Genomic DNA, 23,433 nt, shown 5'->3' with positions numbered 1-23,433 from the left:
TCCGCCATTGTTTCAATCTTAAGCTTGGGTACCCTTGCTAAGATTGAGGGGGTATTGGATAAGTATATAGGTTGTGTCATTACCACTACACGTGCAAAACATGTGCACATATGGCTTACTAGATAGAATAGTATAAATACCTTTTCCTTTCCTTTATTTTAGTAAGATGTTGTAATACCTAAAACAGTTAGATAAATATATTGTAATTCTTTCGGCCTCTCCTCTAAGCTTTCTTCTTCAGTGTATTTCTTGATTTCTATGAAATTCATCTCTACTGTTAAGAGTTGACGACTGAGATTTGTATTTAGGGAGCTTTAACGACAAGCACTCGGTACTGTTCACTTTAACGAAAAATCATATTTTTACACTAAAAAGTCAATCCTGGTACTATTCACTTTACCCTTTATTTTGTCCTTATCATTAAAACTCAAAGTTTTCAAGCCCTTTTCATTAGTTTTCCTTTGTATTTATCATTTCCTTATTGTTCAAACTTTTCTGGTTTTTTTAAATTCCATTTTCGCACAATAAAAAAAATTCTGTTTTAAAAACCTATTAATATGTGATTTTACCATATTATCCCTTAGCTTATATCAACTGCACACAGAAACGGTCCAACGGAAAATGGATAAGTTCATTAACGTCATTCAGCAAATAGAAAATAAAACGGTGACAGAGCACAAATGGGGAGGTGTGGGGTACAAATAAAAAAACGCCAGCTGGCAATAAACAAAAAACAAAAAAAAAACCAACAACCTCACCGACCTTCCTCCTTTGGCTGAGATCGTCTCTGTCCCATCTTCCTCTTCCTCTTCCTCTGTGTCTGATATCAGAATCCGAAGAAGCTCGAAATCCGACTAGCTCCTCGTACTCGTGACTTCTAAATCTGTAAGTCTTTTGATTTCCGCTCATCTTTCGATCTCTTTAAGATTTCCAAACCATCATGAAACTATTCTTTTGGGTTTTTTTTTTTATTTCAAATTCGGATAGGAAAATATATGGTTTGTTGGTATTTTATTTCGTATTAAATCTGATATTTTGTTAATCTGGATGGGTTAAATTTTCGGTTTTTGAAAAAAAATAGATAGTTGAGTAGGTTGGGAAATTGAGGTGATTACGTATCTGGGAAAGACTGGAAATTTTTTGATGAGCTTGAGCTGAATTGCATATATAGTTTTGGTTTTCTATTTTTTAAAAATAATTTTAGTTGATTTATTACCCTGATCTTAGAAAAGCATAATGTTGGAGAGATGGTTTATGTGTCTAGTTTTTCTGCACTTTCCAAGCAACCAAACACAAGTCGATGTGTGAATTATGGAATTAATTGCGAACTTGTGGTAGTTAGTAGTCAGAACTGTGTGATTGAGTTACTGATCTTCAGGCCAAATGTGGGTCTTTTGTCGAAGGTAGTCGGCTAAGTGATAAAATAGAAGAGACCTATTTGATTTGAATTTGGAAATTGAAGGGGTCGAAGAAGTTGTCGAGGATGGCCTGCAGGGGGTGCTTGGAGTGCCTGTTGAAGCTGTTGAACTTTGTTTTGACCCTTGTGGGGCTGGCCATGGTGGGCTATGGGATCTACTTGCTGGTCGAATACTTGAGAGCTTCGGACTCAACCGTTATGTCTTCACCTGTAGGCGACGATCATGATTTGGTACGGTTGAGCCGACCTTTGCTCATGACTGTGTCTCTTTCAACTAGTGTCTTGGATAATTTGCCAAAAGCTTGGTATGTCTACTACCTAATTCACTAAAATTGTTTTTGGACTTTTGAGTTATAGCTAGTTACACATTTATTTTATTCTGATTGAGGAAATCTGTTGTTTATTTTGATATTTGATGTGGCTGTAAACAGATAAGAAGTAACAAGTATTCTTGTGTTAGACTTACCTTCTTGCATTTGATTAATATGTTTATTTTCCATCAGATGTCGTATCCCTTATGTGATTTTAGACAAATAGAAAGATAAAGAAAAGGATCGAAATTCTTAGGAATGAAATCATTGCCTTCCATTTTTTTCTCCTCCTTTAAAACAACTGAAATTTACACTAAATTAGCTATCCTATTATCTAAAGAATAGTTTGAATGTGAAATGAATGTTTAATTTAGAAACTTAGCTCTTGTCTGAATACAATTTGGATGTACACAAAGTCTTGGACATTCTCCAAGGGCTTCCTGCATTGCTGGATCGACATAGCTTCCTAATTTCTATTTAAACCAATCACCAAATTGACGTTAGGAACCTCACTCCCTCCGAAAACTCCACCACCACCACTCGCCAATAATAAATAACCTCCTATCCTTTCCACAAGACAGCCATTCTGCAGTAACCCCACAAAATTCTACCCTCTTTTTGTCTACAGGTAACTTGTACCATTAGTGTTCTGTTTTGTATGTGATTTGCATTCTTTAATAATTCAAGTTGTATAATGAAGGGTTGAGGTCCCATCAATATAGTAATCGGTTGCTGGTTGGCATCTCTAGAGCGTTGAAGTAAATTTTTAGGACCTTCTGATGATTCTACTTGGTAAATCTAATTGATCTAAAAGGCTAGATCTAATCAACTATTCAGTGCCAACCCCAACTATTTCTGGAAGCGATGTTCGTCTCACTAAGTTAGCTGATGCACAGTGAAGATTGAGCTGACTTTTATTGCATTAAGTTGTCCATTTTATTTTTCTGAGTTTCCCATATTATCTTTTACAATCATTGTTTTATGTTTTTTCCCTATGCTTACACTTTTCTTGAAGGAACCTATGCCTTACGTATGCTAGATCTATCCATAATCCCATATTAATGAATTTATTTGCACACACACACACACACACACACACACACATATATATATATATATATATATATATATATATATATTAATTATAAAGACCCATTAAGGATTACACTCATATTGTTTGTTATACGTGTTGAGTTCAAGATGCTAATTCTTCTTTCTTTTTTCCTCCAATTTTTTACACCATATTCTTTTCCAGGTTCATATACTTGTTTATTGGCATTGGAGCGATTATATTTATCATCTCTTGTTTTGGTTGCGTGGGTGCTATGACACGGAATGGCTGCTGCCTGAGTTGTGTATCCTAATTACTCAATTCTTTTTGTCTAAAAGTATATCTGGTAATTGTGTCATGACATATCCGTTATGTGATAATAGTATGCCTGTCATACCAAAACATGCATGTGCATACACCTATGCTTTCTTTATTTTGATTTTAAATTTAACAAAATGGGGTCCTTAAGTCAGCATAGTATTCGGTCCTGGTGATCCTTTTGATCTTGGTAGAGCTGGGAGCTGCCGCCTTTATATTCTTTGACAAAAGCTGGGAAGATGTAAGTGTTGTATCAACTGATGTTTTAAAATTTAAATTGTAATGTTATGATTGGCTATCTAATCAGTGTCACAAGTTACTCTTTAGGAAATACCAACGGATTCAAGTGGAGATTTTGAGATGATATATGCATTTCTGAAAGCTCACTGGACCATTGTTAGATGGGTTGCTCTTGGAGCTGTTGTCTTCGAGGTAATTCTCACAATTCCAGAATCTCGTCCTGGCATCTTCAGTTTTGACATCTTTTTGTATGATTTTTATTAAATATTTTTTTGGGTGGATTTATGGCTATATCCTTTAATCATTTAAAGGAAGATTGCTTGGCATGACAGTCTCGTTTCTGGATGATGTTCCCTCCCTTCCCCTCACTTTATTTGGAATTATATTTCTAACTCTTCTTACCCGTATAGAAAGATATAAGATGAATAGAAGGGGGTGGACATGTTTTAGCAAGCAGTGCAGACACTGAAAGGGAAGCAAAAGTATACTTAACAACAACAACAACAACAACAAAGCCTTTTCCCACTAAGTGGGGTCTAAATATGAATCCTAGAACGCCATTGCGCTCGGTTTTGTGTCATGTCCTCCGTTAGATCCAAGTACTCTAAGTCTTTTCTTAGACTCTCTTCCAAAGTTGTCCTAGGTCTTCCTCTACCCCTTCGGCCCTGAACCTCTGTCCCGTAGTCACATCTTCGAACCGGAGCGTCAGTCGGCCTTCTTTGCACATGTTCAAAATCACCGGAGCCGATTTTCTCTCATATTTCCTACAATTTCGGCTACTCCTACTTTACCTCGGATATCCTCATTCCCAATCTTATCCTTTCTCGTGTGCCCACACATCCCACGAAGCATCCTCATCTCCGCTACACCCATTTTGTGTACGTGTTGATGCTTCACCACCCAACATTCTGTGCCATACAACATCGCTAGCCTTATTGCCGTCCTATAAAATTTTCCCTTGAGCTTCAGTGGCCTACGACGGTCACACAACACGCCGGATGCACTCTTTCCATCCAGCTCGTATTCTATGGTTGAGATCTCCATCTAATTCTCCGTTCTCTTGCAAGATAGATCCTAGGTAGCGAAAACGATCGCTTTTTGTGATCTTCGCTAGATTGCTCCGGTCATTAGTGTGGATAAGTATATAAATGGATAGAGATAGGAAAGCAAACACAAGATGTACGTGGTTCACCCAGATTGGCTACGTCCACGGAATAGAAGAGTTCTCATTAATTGTGAAGGGTTTACACAAGTACATAGGTTCAAGCTCTCATTTAGTGAGTACAAGTGAATGATTTAGTACAAATGACATTAGGAATATTGTGGGAGAATGATCTCGTAATCACGAAACTTCTAAGTATCGGAGTGTGGTGTCGTCTTGACTTGCCTTATCTGTCTCATAGGTAGATGTGGCATCTTCTCTGGAAGTACTCTTCCTCCATCCAGGGGTGGTATCTTTAACTGGTGGAGATGCACAAGGTAATGTATCAATTTCACTTGAAGCTTACTTGTAGTTTCAGGCTTGGTCAAGCGCGATACAAACCATGTAGTAGGAGTCCCCCAAGTCGCCAAGCTAGGGGGTTTGCTGAAAGAGGTGACAGACAAGGTAAGCAATCAGAGCTCCGACTGATTGTTCACCTTCTCCCCATCTTGCAGCAGCATGAAGGATAAAGAGAAGAAAAATGAGAAGAGATGATATGAGATACTTTTGCTTTTGAAGAAGTAACTTTCCACAGGCTTATTCTTGAACTGAGCTGGAGGGTTTTCTGGTTTCCTCCAGAGTATAAGGCCGACTGAAGAATTTGAGGGTCAAAACAAGTCCATCAAATCTAGAGTACGTTCCACCCTGCTGATATGGGATACTTTTGCTTTTGACAGAGTAATGAATGTATCGGCACGTGTGCTGTTACGCTTGTCTCCACATGCTTCCTTGTATCCTTCGCACTTGCCCTATCTGTTCCTCAAGCAGATGCGAAATCTTCCCTGGAAACATAAGATGTTGAAGATGAGTACTCGAGAGCAATGCCAGGTAAGTAATCAGGTAAGGGGTTCCAGGCAGTCAGTTCCTGGCTGGAAGTTTGATTCCAAGTGCTAACTGATTGCTCTCTTTCTCCTTGTCTTGCAGGTAACAACAAGGCCAAAAGAAAAGACAGGGAAAAAGCATGATATGGGATACTCTTGCTTTTAACCCTGATGATATGAGATATTCTTGCTCTAGTATAGCTTGTTTGCAGAGGTATTATCGGGGGGAAAGAAAGCTGAATATTTCGAAAGGCTTCGTTGGGAGTGCCCTCTCAGATATGATGAAGGGTTGAGCATTTTTGCAGGTCTGCCTGTCCGTTGGGGATGGAGGTCGACATATATAGGAGTCTCCCTAACAACAAGTAGTAATGCTATTCCTTTACCCTGCTTGGTCATAGCACGGTAGTGGGAGCTGCCAGTTTCACATGTTTTAACTCTGTCAGAGCACTTTGAAAAAGTGGTCTGTGGTATCTGGCTCTCGAGATTCGGAGAACGATGCCTCTTCGATTTTTGAGAAAGCAATCATGCTGGGGGTATGACTCTCGAGATTCGGAGAGCAGTGTCTCTTCGATTTTTGAGGAAGTAATCATGTTGGGAGTCTGGCTCTCGAGATTCGGAGGGCGGTGCCTCTTCGATTTTGGAGCAAGCAATCTTGTTGGGAGTGTTGTCTCGAATGTGAGTAAAGGTTGGGCATGTTTGCTAGTCTACCTTGCCACGAAGCACAAAGGTTGACACACAGGGACTTTCCAATTATCCAGCAATGGTACTGTTCCTTTACCCTCTCTTCGATTTTGAGAAAGTAGTCATGTTGGGAGTCTGGCTCTCGAGATTCGGAGGACGGTGCCTCTTCGATTTTGGAGCAAGCAATCTTATTGGGAGTGTTTTCTCGAATGTGAGTAAAGGTTGGGCATGTTTGCTAGTCTACCTTGCCACGAAGCACAGAGGTTGACACACAGGGACTTTCCAATTATCCAGCAGTGGTACTGTTCCTTTACAGTTGTGGGTAATAATATGGTAGCTAGACCTTCAAAATTTATGTGTCTAAACTTTTGTTAGTGCTGTTTCTTTGCTATTCTTTTACCTTTCTTGGTCAGAGCGATGTAGTGGGAGCTGCAAGCTTCACGTGCTCAACTTTGGCAGAGAACTTTGGCAAAGTTATTTGTGGTACCCATGAGCTATTGTTGCGTGTGGGAAGTGGGTGATTGAACAATAAGATTCATGTGCTTTCTACTTCACCAGAAGTCTTCGACAGAATGCCCATAATTTCTGCAAAGCTGAGTGTGCGTGTGACAGGTGCTGACAAGGCTAGAAAAGTAGGTGCCTCTTCGATTTCTGAGATCGGCCCTCGTGGTCTCTGAGCAGCCCAACTTTTGAGAAAGCGAGCGCCTCTTCGATTGATTCGGAGAACGATGCCTCATCGATTTTTGAGAAAGCAATCATGCTGGGGGTCTGGCTCTCGAGATTCAGGGAGCAGTGTCTCTTCGATTTTTGAGAAAGTAATCATGTTGGGAGTCTGGCTCTCGAGATTCGGAGGGCGGTGCCTCTTCGATTTTGGAGCAAGCAATCTTGTTGGGAGTGTTTTCTCGAATGTGAGTAAAGGTTGGGCATGTTTGCTAGTCTACCTTGCCACAAAGCACAGAGGTTGACACACAGGGACTTTCCAATTATCCAGCAATGGTACTGTTCCTTTACCCTCTCTTCGATTTTTAAGAAAGTAGTCATGTTGGGAGTCTGGCTCTCGAGATTCGGAGGGCGGTGCCTCTTCGATTTTGGAGCAAGCAATCTTATTGGGAGTGTTTTCTCGAATGTGAGTAAAGGTTGGGCATGTTTGCTAGTCTACCTTGCCACGAAGCACAGAGGTTGACACACAGGGACTTTCCAATTATCCAGCAGTGGTACTGTTCCTTTACCCTTGTGGGTAATAATATGGTAGCTAGACCTTCAAAATTTATGGGTCTAAACTTTGTTAGTGCTGTTTCTTTGCTATTCTTTTACCCTTCTTGGTCAGAGCGATGTAGTGGGAGCTGCAAGCTTCACGTGCTCAACTTTGGCAGAGAACTTTGGCAAAGTTATCTGTGGTACCCATGAGCTATTGTTGCGTGTGAGAAGTGGGTGATTGAACAGTAAGATTCATGTGTTTTCTACTTCCCCAGAAGTCTTTGACAGAATGCCCATAATTTCCGCAAAACTGAGTGTGCGTGTGACAGGTGCTGACAAGGCTGGAAAAGGCTGGAAAAGTAGGTGCCTCTTCGATTTCTGAGATCGGCCCTCGTGGTCTCTGGGGAGCCCAGCTTTTGAGAAAGCGAGCGCCTCTTCGATTTTTGAGATCGGCCTTCGTGGTCTTTGAGCAGCCCAACTTTTGAGAAAGCAAACGCCTCTTCGATTTCTGAGATCAACCCTCGTGATCTCTAAGCAGCCCAGCTTTTGAGAAAGCAAACGCCTCTTCGATTTCTGAGCAGGCGCCTCTTCGATTTCTGAAGCTTCGTCGAGTGCAGATTTTTATAGGGGCTGGCATTAAGTTCCAAAGCACACTTGAATCTCCACCAGTAGAAGCTTCATTCTTGCACTTCTAAGATCTTGATTTGTCCGACCTCTTCTCTCTTCAACACCTTTGAAAATGTCTGGCCCCTCCGACCGTCGTTTTGACTTGAACCTTGTTGAAGAGGCAGCCCCGCCTTCTCCAGACAACATATGGCGCCCATCCTTCGTCTCCCCTACTGGTCCTCTTACCGTTGGGGATTCCGTGATGAAGAATGATATGACCGCTGCGGTGGTGGCCAGGAACCTTCTCACTCCCAAAGATAACAGACTACTTTCCAAACGGTCTGATGAGTTAGCTGTTAAGGATTCGCTGGCTCTCAGTGTTCAGTGTGCAGGTTCTGTGTCTAATATGGCCCAACGCCTATTTGCTCGAACCCGCCAAGTTGAATCATTGGCGGCTGAAGTGATGAGTCTCAAACAGGAGATTAGAGGGCTCAAGCATGAGAATAAACAGTTGCACCGGCTCGCACATGACTATGCTACAAACATGAAGAGGAAGCTTGACCAGATGAAGGAAACTGATGGTCAGGTTTTACTTGATCATCAGAGATTTGTGGGTTTGTTCCAAAGGCATTTATTGCCTTCGTCTTCTGGGGCTGTACCGCGTAATGAAGCTCTAAATGATCAACCTCTGATGCCTCCTCCTTCTAGGGTTCTGTCCAGTACTGAGGCTCCAAATGATCCCCCTCCGGTGCCTTCTCTTTCTGGGGCTCTACCGACTGCTGAGACTTCTCCTAAGCAACCTTTGTGAAGGCTCCCTCTTGTGTGCTTATTTTGACTCATGTATATGTACATATTTGTAGCTTATCGGGGATATCAATAAATAAGTTTTCCTTCATTTCAACGTATTGTGTTAAATACACCAAAGCCTTCTTCGCTAAGTTCTTTGAATTTTCTTTTGTTAAAGCTTGTATGTTGAAGCTTTCTGAGTGGAGCATGTAGGTTGGGGTAGTGTTCCCTTAATTTCCCGAGTGAGGAAAACTTCTCGGTTGGAGACTTGGAAAATCCAAGTCACTGAGTGGGATCGGCTATATGAATCTTAGAACGCCATTGTGCTCGATCGTGTGTCATGTCCTTCGTTAGATATAAGTACTCTAAGTCTTTTCTTAGAGTCTCTTCCAAAGTTTTCCTAGGTCTTCCTCTACCCCTTCGGCCCTGAACCTCTGTCCCATAGTCGCATCTTCTAATCGGAACGTCAGTAGGCCTTCTTTGCACATGTCCAAACCACCGTAACCGATTTTCTCTCATCTTTCCTTCAATTTCGGCTACTCCTACTTTACCCCGGATATCCTCATTCCTAATCTTATCCTTTCTCGTGTGCCCACACATCCAACGAAGCATCCTCATCTCCGCTACACCCATTTTGTGTACGTGTTGATGTTTCACCGCCCAACATTCTGTGCCATACAGCATCGCCGGCCTTATTGCCGTCCTATAAAATTTTCCCTTGAGCTTCAGTGGCATACGGCGGTCACACAACACGCCGGATGCACTCTTCCACTTCATCCATCCAGCTTGTATTCTATGGTTGAGATCTCCATCTAATTCTCCGTTCTTTTGCAAGATAGATCCTAGGTAACGAAAACGGTCGCTCTTTGGTATTTCTTGATCTCCAATCCTCACCCCTAACTTGTTTTGGCCTCCATTTGCACTGAACTTGCACTCCATATATTCTGTCTTTGATCGGCTTAGGCGAAGACCTTTAGATTCCAACACTTCTCTCCAAAGGTTAAGCTTTGCATTTACCCCTTCCTGAGTTTCATCTATCAACACTATATCGTCTGCGAAAAGCATACACCAAGGAATATCATCTTGAATATGTCGTGTTAACTCATCCATTACCAACGCAAAAAGGTAAGGACTTAAGGATGAGCCTTGATGTAATCCTACAGTTATGGGAAAGCTTTCGGTTTGTCCTTCATGAGTTCTTACGGCAGTCTTTGCTCCTTCATACATATCCTTTATAGCTTGGATATATGCTACTCGTACTCCTTTCTTCTCTAAAATCCTCCAAAGAATGTCTCTTGGGACCCTATCATACGCTTTTTCCAAATCTATAAAGACCATGTGTAAATCCTTTTTCCCATCTCTATATCTTTCCATCAATCTTCGTAAGAGATAGATTGCCTCCATGGTTGAGCGCCCTGGCATGAACCCGAATTGGTTGTCCGAAACCCGTCTCTTGCCTCAATCTATGCTCAATGACTCTCTCCCAGAGCTTCATTGTATGACTCATTAGCTTAATACCCCTATAGTTCATGCAATTTTGTACGTCGCCCTTATTCTTGTAGATAGGCACCAAAGTGCTCATTCGCCACTCATTTGACATCTTCTTCGTTTTCAAAATCCTATTGAAAAGGTCAGTGAGCCATGTTATACCTGTCTCTCCCAAAAGTTTCCACACTTCGATTGGTATATCGTCTGGGCCTATTGCTTTTTTATGCTTCATCTTCTTCAAAGCTACAACCACTTCTTCCTTCCGGATTCGACGATAAAAAGAGTAGTTTCTACACTCTTCTGAGTTACTCAACTCCCCTAAAGAAGCACTCATTTCATGTCCTTCATTGAAAAGATTATGAAAATAACCTCTCCATCTGTCTTTAACCGCGTTCTCTGTAGCAAGAACATTTCCATCCTCATCCTTGATGCACCTCACTTGGTTTAGGTCCCTTGTCTTCTTTTCCCTTGCTCTAGATAGTTTATAGATATCCAACTCTCCTTCTTTGGTATCTAGTCGTTTATACATATCGTCGTAAGCCGCTAACTTAGCTTCTCTGACAGTTTTCTTCGCCTCTTGCTTCGCTTTTCTATACCTTTCACCATTTTCATCAGTCCTCTCCTTGTATAAGGCTTTACAACATTCCTTCTTAGCCTTCACCTTTGTTTGTACCTCCTCATTCCACCACCAAGATTCCTTTTGGTGTGGGGCAAAGCCCTTGGACTCTCCTAATACCTCTTTTGCTACTTTTCGGATACAACTAGCCATGGAATCCCACATTTGGCTAGCTTCCCCCTCTCTATCCCACACACATTGGGTGATTACCTTCTCTTTGAAAATGGCTTGTTTTTCTTCTTTTAGATTCCACCATCTAGTCCTTGGGCACTTCCAAGTCTTGTTCTTTTGTCTTACTCTTTTGATATGTACATCCATCACCAACAAGCGATGTTGATTAGCCACGCTCTCTCCTGGTATAACTTTGCAATCCTTACAAGTTATACGATCCCCTTTCCTCATTAGAAGAAAATCTATTTGTGTTTTTGACGACCCACTCTTGTAGGTGATCACATGTTCTTCTCTCTTCTTAAAGAAGGTGTTGGCTAAGAAGAGATCATATGCCATTGCAAAATCCAAGATAGCTTCCCCATCCTCGTTTCTCTCCCCAAAACCATGGCCACCATGAAAACCTCCATAGTTGCCTGTCTCCCTGCCCACGTGTCCATTTAAATCTCCTCCTATAAATAACTTCTCCGTCTGAGCAATTCCTTGCACCAAGTCTCCAAGATCTTCCCAAAATTTCTCCTTCGAACTCGTATCCAACCCTACTTGAGGTGCGTACGCACTAATCACATTGATAAGTTCTTGTCCTATTACAATCTTGATTGCCATGATTCTATCTCCTACCCTCTTGACATCTACAACATCTTGTACCAAGGTCTTGTCCACGATGATGCCAACACCGTTTCTCGTTCTATTTGTGCCCGAATACCAAAGTTTAAACCCTGAGTTTTCTAGATCCTTTGCCTTACTACCAACCCACTTAGTTTCTTGTAGGCACATAATATTTATCCTTCTCCTCACCATAACTTCCACTACTTCCATAGATTTTCCCGTTAAGGTTCCTATATTCCACGTTCCTAAACGCATTTTGCTCTCTTGAACTCTACCCTTCTGTCCTAGCTTCTTCACCCTCCCCCGTCTAATAGGATCAAAGTACTTCTTTTGTGTGTCCCGGGTAAAGTTGATAGGAGCATATGCTCCCAAACAACTTTGAGTGGAGTCGTTCGAAAAGAAGTTTCTATGGCCCCCTTGCTCATTTAACACTGCATCCGGGTGCCGATGGAGATATAGCGACCCTTGCTCACTTATCACTGTGCTCAGGCCACACAGCGCGCCACTTACGGGTGACGCCCTAGCTTTAGCGCGATTTTGTTCTGGATTCATTTTCATAAGGATTCGACGTGATCATGGAGTGCCGGCTGTCGACTACCTGACGCCCTCCCCCTCCTCCTTTATCCGGGCTTGGGACCGGCCATGTAAGACATAGGCGGAGTTAAGCAAAAGTATACTTAAGAGGCAAAAAAATTATCTTACCTGAAGTTTCTGCAGAGAATTTACCTCTGTTTTTCATTGACTAGATTTGAATGCTTGCCACCATTTAGTTGGTTCTGGCTTGGCCTAATCAACATGTAGCATTAGAAGAAAAGTTCTATGCTTTGGATCTTAGCTCGTATTGTTTCTTATATGTTTGAGTTTCACTTTTTGGCTGTCAGTTTTTTTTTTTTATGAAAACTAGAAGTAGTTATCGAACGAGTTTTCAGATTTCATAAAAGTGAAAACGATAACTGAAAACGAAATAGTTATCAAAAAGCCCAAGAGTGAACAACAGTTGAGAATAAAAAAGAAAATAGGAAGAAAAAGAAACTCCTTCACCTATAAGTGTTAATGTCACTTGCGAAATAGTCAAGCGCAATAGCAGTTGATTTCAGGGGGATTCCCCTCTTCAAAATGGGGTTTCAAGTGTTTTTCACTATGAAAAGGAGTTTTGACTGGCTCATGTGTGAAAGTCTGCCCCTTTTTATAATGGCATTATTCCTACATGACAATGACATTGAAGAAACTTTCTTTATAGATCAGTGATCTAGAAAAATTGTGGAGATCTTGTCGCTGCTTCTTAACATTCTTCTTTTCTGTAATGAAATTATGTTTCTTACCAAAAATTACAGAAATTATGTTTCTTACCAAAAAAACAAAAAAAAATATTGAGTGTCTTAAAAAACGCTCCCCGAGGCGCGCCTAGGCGGCTTCGGAGGCGGGGCGTCGGTGAAATCGCCTCTGCCCAGTGGGAGAAGGCGAAAACTCGCCTAAAGCGCGCCTAGGCGGTCAATTGGGCGTCTTTTTTTGTGTAAGAGCTGCTGGAATCTGGATAATTTCGGTTGAATATGGAAGTTGCAGACGCACCAATGCTGCTTGAAGAAGATGAATAGCACCGCGTAGTTTGCTGTGCTTTCATTTGCTTGCTTTTTGTTTTTTTAATATTATTTTTTTGGCTGATTCCGTTTCTCTTTAAAGTGACTTCCAGCTATCCAGCATCTCAAAGCATATTCTCCCAACATATCTATAAAATTTAATATTATTTTATAGATTTCTAGAGACTCATTTCTATAAAAATATCTTATAACTTTATATTCCTTAATAAGTGGCCGGCAAGAAAAATCAGTATTTATTTGTTTTTGTGTAATGCTATAATTTTTTTCTTCTTAACAATTTATTCTTGTTTTTTCTTGTAAGACTCAAGTATTCCACCAAAATATTATATGATATACGTAATTATATGTAGTTTATACTAAAAATGTTAAGTCTCATGAGGCCTCAAGGCTTTTGCCTAGGTAAAGCTATCTGTAGAACGCCTCACCTAATCCTTCGCCTTTTAATAATACATTGATTGAGAGAAATGTTTGCATGAGAGTCGAGAACAAAACCATTGAAATGTGACATTAATGTTGGTTCCAGAGACAAGGAAAATGACAGCAAGTTCCTTGATGTTGTTAAAATTTTCTCATGAACCTCTTCCGCTTTGCCAGATATTGGTTAACATCTCCCCCTTATCTGGATAAGGGTTTTGTGCATTCTGTGTTTAGCTGCTGCACAAAAGCACTGCTAAGATGAGTGTTCTTGTGTTGTGATTCTTGAATCTAGTTTTAGTGGTTTGGATATCACCAGTTAAAGGTTTTTTTGGTTTTTTGTTGTGCCAATATGTTGCATATATAATGATTCTCCATGCAATTTCAGGCTCTACTTTTCTTGCTAGCTCTAGTGGTTAGGGCAGCAAACAGACCAGCAGAATATGACAGTGATGATGAGCTCATTGCTCCAAGGCAACAAATTAGGCAGCCATTGATTGCCAACAGGCAAGCTGTTCCGGCAACTGGTGCACCTGTTGCTGGGACTCTTGATCAGCGACCACCAAGCAGAAATGATGCGTGGAGTACACGCATGAGGGAAAAGGTGAGAGATTCCGGCGAAAATATTTCCTTAAAGTTTGTATGAGATGGTAGTATAGAAATATAGCTATTGAAGTCTCAAAGTAAGACCAGCGTGTTAGCATGCGCGCTTTAGACTTTTTGCTGATTGTTCCAGTACTATCAGGTTACCACATTCTGGTGATTAGGCAAATTCCGTTTGTCAATTTATTTTTCCTATCGAAAACATAAAAATTCATTCTATTTTTTGCTACAATCTCTTCTATAGCCTATGAATCTGATGCCTGTGCTCTGTTTTGTCTGGTGACTTGCACGTAAATCAGTACGGGCTTGATACAGCTGAGTTTACATACAACCCATCAGAGTCACAGAGGCAAGTTTCAGCTCAACCACAAGAAGAAAGGAGCCGATGCATCATCATGTGATAAAGTGGAGTTAACCACAATTTAAACTTGGGTTCGGTTTCTGAAGACCACTTCTTGGACCATGTTAGAACTGCAGCATTTCCAAAGGATGGTCTTTTCCTTTTTGTTTGGTTTGTGTACAATCATGAGCTTTGCTTAATTCCCCGCGGAAGCGTGTTCTCGTTATATGTATTACCAGTTGGTGTGTAATTGTACTGCTAGTTAGTGATTACGGAGTGAGTAGTTTTCTGAACGGAGTTACTTTGAGACATTCTGGCAGTTACAATGATGTACTTGATCTATTGGTTTTAAGTTGTTTTACCTAGCCTGGTTGGCATATTATTAGCCGTCATACTCAGGCGTTGACGAGCACATTGAACTATCCATGTGGTTGAGAGCCCTTACAGCTCAGTGGTAACGACGCAATTGTTAGGTGCGCGCTCAGTATTGAGCTAATAGCCCGCGGGCGGGCCTCTCGTTGGATGCCCACTATGCCCGGAAGCGAGAGAAACCTTACGTCCCTCTCTTTTCTTTTTTACGCACCCACGTCGCCATAGGCCACGTGTTGGGAGGATTTTGGATTATCCGAATGTGTTGGCAGGTATTCCAAGGTCTTTAGTGATCAGTGCAAAAGAGACCGGAGCTGAGTTGACGCATCAGTCAGCGCTCGAGCACAAGATCCCTGGAATGGCGCGCCGCGGCCCGGGTCAGGTACTATTTTATTAGCGATGTTATTATAATGTCAGCGATGAAATTAATGTGGTATGTCACTATGTTACAAATCATTCGGAAAATGTAGAAGCTTTCAAACTTATTGCTTTAATAGTTTAATTCCAAAAGGTCGCTCTTGCTCTCCTAAAGTCGGCGTCGTGAGAATCTGTGAGGATGAAATTCATATTAGTCACATGATTATATTAATTTTAAATTCAAAAACTTAAAATATTTGACAACTTAATAATACAAAAAAAGAAAATGAGTTTTCTAATAGTTCATGAGTTTTAGGTTGGTTTTTCATTATTAAGTTGTCACTATTACAAATATTTTGATCTAAACTAATATAATCTTGTAGTTAATATGCATTCGGTCATTACAGATTCTCAAAATAGAAGATTCTCTTATCGCTAATTATTGGGCAAGCTAGTGTATGGAGGCTAGTCCATAGCCTTTGGTCGAGGCTTCTTGTGCTCGGTTAGGCAGGCGTGATAGCGAGAGATACACAGTTGTTTAGTCTCCGTGTGCGTGCGAGCGCGCGCGTTTGTGTAGGTTTGTGGTCCAAAAAATTATGGAAAGTGACAGGAGACCGACAGTTGGATTGGCGTTTTGCTTCTTGTTTTAGAATATTTTTTTTTTTTTGGTCGCTGGATTCACTGGATAGTGACGTGCCCTTTGAATTCTTCAGCGCGTTTCGTTTTAGGGGTTTCCTTTTTTTCTTTCCTCCTATGCTTATCAGAGCTCCCTTTCAATCACTATTAATTTCACGTCTGTGTTACCCCGCTCCAAAGTCAAAAGATGTATTTGTTTTTCAATCTTCAGACAAGCCTAATTATGATTTTTTTTATCATCTAGTGCATGTAAATTTCAATTTTCTTTGTTTTTTTTTTTTTTACGCATAAGCAACGACACTTGCATATTTGAGGTGTATGTGAGATCTTACCTTCATTTCTTGCTACAGGTTTTGATCCACATTATTTTTAGCCGATTATGAGACTTGGCCACTTTCTCGCCTTCTTAGTGTTGATATTATCGTTTATTAAATAAAAAGTTACATAATCAATGTTATTGTCTTTTATCGTTTTAATTATATTAATGGACAAAAAATAAGTCACTTAATACTACAATTTAGTGTTATTCTTTACGTATAGGTAAAATTTTAAAATTCGAATCTAACTAAAGGGGAGTTTAAAACTAATTTATTTCTACATTAAAAGTGTAGCTATATATTTTTTTGTATAAAAATTAAAAATAGGATGAGAAGAAATAATATCTGTAGATTTTTTAATAATAAATTAAGTGGTATAAGAACAATATTGTTGGAGATGTAGACAACTCGGGGGTTGGAAGGAATGGAATTGAAAATTTCACTGTTAAAATAGTGAAACATGTCCGTTGAAAACAATGTTGTCCGGTCATTTTAATTAATTAATTAATCTCTGTCGACAGCAAACAAGTGGAGGAGAAGTGGCCAGTAGCCACGTAGCGAATAGGCAGTACCCATTAAGATAACGAAATTGGATTCCATCAGGATCCAGTTTGCAGGAATTGTACAAATTCTCGTATCTTAATTATTTATCGTGTATCGTAAAATTAGAAATTTTTTGAATTTTTTTAAATTAAACATAAATAATATCTAACGAAAACTGACCGCACGATATACGATAAATATCTAGAATGTAGGGATATCCCCACAAAATAGATCCAAAGATGATCTTTTTCCTAAGATAACAAACACAATACGAGGAGGAGCACCACCATTCATTTAGAGATGGTGACTTTTTTTATCCACAATGCTTGATAACTTAAGGATAAATAGAAACTTGGAACTTCTATTTAAAATTTTGTGTTCGGTTCACAAAACTCTAAGCTTATAGTCAAATTCGTTCCTATTCTAAATCACTTTGTAAAGGTCTTTTCTATAAAAATAAATAAAAATAAAAATAAAAGGAATTAAAACTAAGGTCAGTATGTCAATTAAACTGTAGTAATAAATAGACAATTTGTAATATTTTTACTGCTATCGTCCATCTGTTCTTATACAGTTTGATAACTAAACAACTTTAGTTTTAATTGATTTTTTGCATACATGACTTTTATAGGATGCTTTATAACATGAACGATTTTGATCATAAACATGAAATTCTATGAATTGAATACGAAGAAATTTTTAATAGAAGCTCCTACTCATACTTTGATTAAGTAATCAAGTATTATTCAATTTTTATGTGCATTCAGAACAAAACCGCGAGTTAGCAGTAGTCAAAAGCCAGTAGGATAACAAAAACATTAGTAGAAAGAACTGCATGTACTCAGAACCGAACCACAAATTAACGTGTAGCTAGTAGCTAGTAGGATAACAAAAACAATAGGAGTCCTCGCACCGCCATTCATTTAGAGCAAAGGGATACACTCCCTGTAATAATATATCTCATGCTATGTAATGAGTTCTTGCGTCGTGAGAAATGAGTGGCAATATAATTAAGGGAACTTTAACGAAAAGCACTCGGTACTGTTCACTTTAACGAAAAACCACATTTTTACACTAAAAAGTCAATCCTGGTACTATTCATTTTACCCTTTATTTTGTCATTATCATTAAAACTTAAAAGTTTTCAAACTCTTTTCATTAGTTTTCCTTATAATTAATGGGGAGTCCTCCCTTCCATGGAAAAGGTCAAAAAGTCAATGCGAGCTGACTCTCCCACAACTGCGACTCCACTTACAAAGTTGCATGATTACTAATGGATGAGTAAGTGGGTGAGGCCGAGCTGCAGTGCCGGTGACTCTCCTGTTTGTCAGTAATGTATTATACTGAGCTGGCCAGCTTAATTTCCAACCATTGCTATCAAACCTTAATCCTAAATTAAAGTAAGAAAACAAAATCATTAGCTTAAAAGTATGCATAAACAACTCCAATAGTACACAATTTTCACGCTAAAAAAGTTGACCAAATTAAATATATCTTACAATTATATTTAGTGGTTCGATTTATTTATACCGTGTTTGTTTGTGATGAAGTTTCCAGAAATATCATGTTCTGTACGTTATAAAAAAACAATTTAGGAAAGATAATACCAATATAGTTATAATGGTTGGTTAACTCGTTTCTATAATATTGAAGAGACCAAATTTATAAATCAAATTTTACAAATCAATGATGTGACGATGGTAATTGGATTATTACTTAAATGCTTATTAACGTACTTATTTCTTATTGGTGCTTGAATACAAACTGGGGCGACTCACAATGATGGCTGCATCAAACAAATCATCAATATCTACAATACAAACAGAAACCTCTGTAAATTCTAAAGTCCTTAATGTTGAATAATCCTTTCGTCGGGGTAACAAGAATATAACAAATCTTCAACATGAGTTCTAACCAATCCCTCCATGAAAATCTGCTCCCAACAAATCATCAAACAATAATCATAAAGAAATATCCTTTAAGAACCAAAACTTGAAAAAATATCTGCAATACGAACCCACAACACAAACCCACAAATAACTAACAAACCCACAACACAAAAATCAAACAAATCTGAAATACGAACCAAAACAACAACCATAAATTTACACCAAAATTTCAATCTCCCTCTTTGGAATTTACCCTAAAAAAAACCCATAAATCGACAAAATAAATAAGAGAGACTGGAGATTTTACCTTGGAGTGAGAAGATCAAGAAACAAAGAGAGAAGAATGGAGAAATTGGAGGCATAGACATGGAGGAGACTGGAGGTGTAGGGGACGAGAGAGAGAAGAGGGGAATGAAAAATAGAAAAGGTGTGGCTGCTGCTACTACTAGTGGCTGGCTAGGGTTTTGTTGATTTTTAATTTTTATGATTTTTATAATTAAAATATTATAAAAAAATAATTAAATATATATATCGGTTTGGTTCGGTTTCCAAACCTCAAAAACTGAAACCGAACTGGCCAGATTCGGTTTGGTTCAGTTTTTTTCAACCTCGGTCCTGTTCGGTTCTCAATTTTTCTAAGTTTTCGGTTTTTTGAACCCACCCCTAATGTGTAGTTCAATATATAAATCATTGTAAAGGGCAATAATTTCACCCACTGTATATAAATTGCTTTAAACAAATAAAATTTCTGATAAGGACTTTGATCAAATTTAAAGAAAATGAGTGTTATTATGAGAAGGGAGAAAGTACCGGATCATTCTAATTGAATATGTTAATATAGGAAGGGTGATAACTCCGCATTATTCATATTATAATAATATATAGTATAAGACGGGGGATAATACCACTCATACTAGCATATAGGCACACACAAAGTGTGTGAGAAATTTTTTTTTTTTTGAAATAGAAGGAGATAGGAAGAAAGTGTTAGAGAATGTGGGAGTGGGAAGTTTTTTTTTTTTTTTTAATTAGAGATATGTTAGGATTACATGTACGGCTTTGAAAAAACAAAATTTGGTTGTGTGAAATTACATTTCTGCTCCATATTTCTTATTCATATTCTCGTTTAATTAGAAGGTTAAATTGGTAATTTTATAATATTTTGACTGACAATGAGTGTTTTATTAATTAGTAAAAACTAATAACAAAACTAATGATAATAAGGACAAAGTGAATATTAACTCATTATACTCCCTTTCTTCCTCTTTTGCCGACACTTAAATGCACCCAATTTTTCTTTTTCTCTCACAATCCTTTTTTCTTTCTTTTGCTTTCTAGTTGGTCAAATTAGAACCAACCACTTTGTTTTTCTCCTCAATGAGATAACAAAGTAACTGATTGACACCAACCCATGCCTTGATGATTTTCACAGATTGATCTCATGAAATTAATAGTATTTGGCAATCCAAATTGGAGTAGAATTTTGTCCCCTCTTAATTTATCTCTCCATCCATTCCCTTCTATTTAAACGGTTGCGATTACGTCACGTTTACATCTTGTTTTGAATTTTTTTTTATATAGAGAATAAGACAAAAAAATATGAGAGAAAGGGATGGAAGGGAATAGTAATAGGAGGCGAGAGAATCTTACTTCATCCAAATTCACCATGTGGGGCCATCCACATTTACGACAATTTATGCATGCCCACTCCTTGTGTACAAGCATGAGACAATCCGTTCGGATGGTCTCACTCAGTACACATGTCCTCACTTTGGCTAGTGGAAATGTGGTCGCGCACACATATCAATTAAGAAAAATGTTAGGGAAACAATATTTTTGTCCAACATTTTTATACTATTTGACATGGCAAGTGATGCATGTGTGTCATATTAGTTACTTTGTTATCTCATTGAATGTTGGTTGTATGCATTATTTACCACATCATAAAATACACTTATGTGGATCCAAATTTTTGCCAATGATGGATTGACATAAAAACCTACACATCAATTAACACTGTTAGACTAATTGAAGAACACTGAAAAAAAAAAAGGGGAGGTTCTTAGCCAAATGGCATTTAATGCCTAAGTCGGAAAAAGGTTTCAAAGAAACTGAATTCATAGGGATTTCTAAGTGTTAAATGACGATTACCAATTTCCCAAGCTGACTTGGCTATTTATATAGACTCTTCATATGCAGCCTAAAAATAGGGTTGCAACCATGCTAGGCAGACTTTTGTTGTTCTGCTAGGATGGTGCATACCTTTGTTGTTCTATTTAGGATGGTGCAAACTTTACTGAGGAAATCACTTGTGCAAATCTAGTCGTAAGCACGATCTTTCACTTATGGGACCGTCGGAGCATGGACACCTAAGAGAGACTCCGAAGAGTCAACCCTTGCCTCTTTAAGCTCAAAAGGGCGTGGTGGCAAAGGTAGAGACATCATGGACATGAAGGACGCGTTGATATACATCTAGGCTCGAAGGTCCAAAAACTATAGGGCATGCAACGGTTAGCCCATTGAGCTTATAGTCCTATTGTATAAATATGTGGTCTCAATAACATTGCTCGTAAAAGAATTAGTAAATTTAATCTTTGGATATTTATTTTTATGTTGCTGCCTCGAGGTCGAGTCATATATCTTAGTTAATATATATATAGACTAGATGTATCTTGTGGCTACCATGCCAAGTGCCTGCCCATCTCAATTGAATCTTCATTACTTTTCCGTTGTTGTTCTTTGTCCTCCTCCTATCAACGTGAGGTGCCAGTGCCACCAACAAAAAAAGGTAAGTAGCTGGCCAGTAGAAGGTTAGCCCTTTAAATATAAAGACGAAGGAATATTGTATGAATCAGCTGCACGTATATATATCCAAGATAAGAATCTTCAAATCCGCTTACACCGGCATCTTTAGCTTTCCGCTGTGAGACAAAACATTTCACATCCTCAGGATGTAACACTAGTGATTTTCACACCAGTTGTTTGACATGGATACATCATACATCCTCGCACACCAGTTGTTTGACATAGATGAACGGTCATGTCACGAGTCTCCCAACCGCGGTAGAGTACAGCTGATTTGTGATTTTCACATTTCCATTCCCCACTGGAGATTGATGCAAACTTCCACTACCTAGCCAGTAGCTAGCTAGCTCTCTTTATTCTGATTGCATGGACGCCTTTTCATGCTCTCAAAAAGTCCATTTCCAAAACTTCAATCCGATTTGTACGATTCTCCAGTTCGATAACTTCCTTGGTGTTAAACTAGGGCTGTAAATTTTTTCCAAAAATTCCAAATCAAACAAAAAAAATTTCAATTCCATACCGAAAAATCTCAAACCAATAACACCTAAATTTTCAGGACTACATGCCGAACCGATCTCGAACCTTTTGTTACGAGAATCGGGATTACATATTCAATAGTTAGGGAATCCCGAACTGAACTGAATATATATGTATGTATATTGGTTGCATGCATGCTAATGTTAAATTTAAGTAGTTTGATAGTAAACTAAGTATGAAATCAAGTAGTTTGGAACTTTGGAACATCAATTTGACTTGGGATGAATGAATTGGTAGTCCAATTTGTGTGAAATTTCAAATTGGTATAAGGTAAAAAGCCTACATGTCAATTGATATGAAATTGGACAACAAAACTTCAGGCCAAAAGCCTAAATTTTAGCCTACAATCCAAAAATCTCAAATTTCAACCTAAAAGCCAAAAAGCCAAAATCCAGTCCCGATCCATCCCAAAATACCACAGACATTTTGAGAATCTCGAAATTGAGAATACCGAAATTTCGATTGGGACTGGTCTTCAAATTTCCATCTAAAAATCTTCAGTTTGAGATTCGAGATCCCTTTTTCGATTTGAGACAAGGGATCCATTTTTTATTTGGAATCTCATGCGGAAGCACCCTACATTAAACTGGATTGTCAAATTTAAACTGCTAATTTTTTTCTCTCTCTCTGTCTGACATAGCACGTTATTTTTTTTTCTTAATCAGAAAAGATGCCATTTTCTTTTCCTTTCTGAGTTGTGATTGGACAAACATAGAAAATAAAAACAAATTCAGAAAGAAATAATTTAAGACGAAGTAGCTGGTGGGGTGGAGAATGCAAATATTGCATTGCATGGCATTCAGTAATTTCAGTTCACATACAGTGCGGCACAGTCCATCCACTTAGTGGTCCCCAAATAATAGAGATATTACTTATAGTGGGTGTCGTTCTCCTTCCCTCATTTCCAATTTCCATTTCCATTTCCCTCCCTCCCCTTCCTTCCGGATTTTGCAGAAAAAGAACAGTTTATGGTCACATGTCCCATCCCATCCCATCCTTCGTCCCGTGGTTCTACACACTACAGCTGGCTTGACTTCCTAACAAGCACAGATACGTGGCTTTGTAGCGTATCGGATACAAAAAAAAAGAATATGATACGCATTGAGTACGACTCGATACAGACATGACATAAAATTATATCAAATCTCTATAGTTATGGATCACTAATTGTTGGGCACAAGAGATTAGGAAGTGCATCATAGACCATTACAAAGGCATATAAGAGGGATTAGCAACTTCTTGGAATATATCATTTGCAAAGTCATCTTACATGTTGTTGTAGTGCTTTATGATGCATCTCCTAATCCCCTTATAATTTGGCTTTCAACCACATAACTTGCTTTTCCTGATCTAATTTTGGATTTCATATTTTAGTAAGAACTATCTTGGTTAATCAATGGCAAATTTCACAATTTAACAACATAAGCATTTCATTTAGGTTCTTTAAAGATAGACTTTTACAACTTTAATTTTAGGCATATACCCACCCAATTCTAACCTTTAAACAAAATTCAA

General features: G+C 38.8%; 1 protein-coding gene and 1 long non-coding RNA gene across 4 annotated transcripts; one reads left to right on the top strand and one right to left on the bottom strand.

Moving 5' to 3' along the window:
* Window positions 1-411: 411 nt before the first annotated feature.
* On the bottom strand, window positions 412-19,051 carry LOC126625886 (uncharacterized). The gene is made up of 3 exons (XR_007624494.1): window positions 18,884-19,051; window positions 17,822-18,077; window positions 412-426 (listed from the first exon to the last, which is right to left on the bottom strand). It is a non-coding gene; the product is annotated as an uncharacterized LOC126625886 (long non-coding RNA).
* Window positions 716-14,857, top strand: LOC126625881 (tobamovirus multiplication protein 2A-like). 3 transcript variants are annotated; one of them, XM_050294998.1, is made up of 7 exons: window positions 716-885; window positions 1,463-1,722; window positions 2,984-3,083; window positions 3,258-3,338; window positions 3,425-3,529; window positions 13,911-14,126; window positions 14,425-14,857. In XM_050294998.1, the coding sequence occupies exons 2-7, from the start codon at window positions 1,484-1,486 to the stop codon at window positions 14,524-14,526; spliced, it is 843 nt and encodes a 280-aa protein (XP_050150955.1). In that variant the 5' UTR covers window positions 716-885; window positions 1,463-1,483; the 3' UTR covers window positions 14,527-14,857. The 3 variants fall into 3 exon arrangements, with proteins under 3 accessions (XP_050150955.1, XP_050150956.1, XP_050150957.1); XM_050294999.1 differs by having other exon boundaries at window positions 719-885; window positions 1,408-1,722; XM_050295000.1 differs by having other exon boundaries at window positions 729-885; window positions 1,404-1,722.
* Window positions 19,052-23,433: the final 4,382 nt, after the last annotated feature.

The sequence above is a fragment of the Malus sylvestris genome, chromosome 6 (assembly GCF_916048215.2).
Source record: "Malus sylvestris chromosome 6, drMalSylv7.2, whole genome shotgun sequence".
In the NCBI taxonomy this organism is placed as follows: Eukaryota; Viridiplantae; Streptophyta; class Magnoliopsida; order Rosales; family Rosaceae; genus Malus; species Malus sylvestris.
Note: the sequence above shows the minus strand (reverse complement) of the source record. Positions and strands in the feature narration are given on the sequence as shown.

Excerpts from the sequence above, each read along its gene's own strand:
- LOC126625881 (XM_050294998.1), top strand. The coding sequence starts at position 1,484 with ATGGCCTGCAGGGGGTGCTTGGAGTGCCTGTTGAAGCTGTTGAACTTT. Across the intron at positions 3,339-3,424 it reads TTGACAAAAGCTGGGAAGAT|GAAATACCAACGGATTCAAG; the intron begins GTAAGTGTTGTA and ends GTTACTCTTTAG. Across the intron at positions 3,530-13,910 it reads TTGGAGCTGTTGTCTTCGAG|GCTCTACTTTTCTTGCTAGC; the intron begins GTAATTCTCACA and ends ATGCAATTTCAG.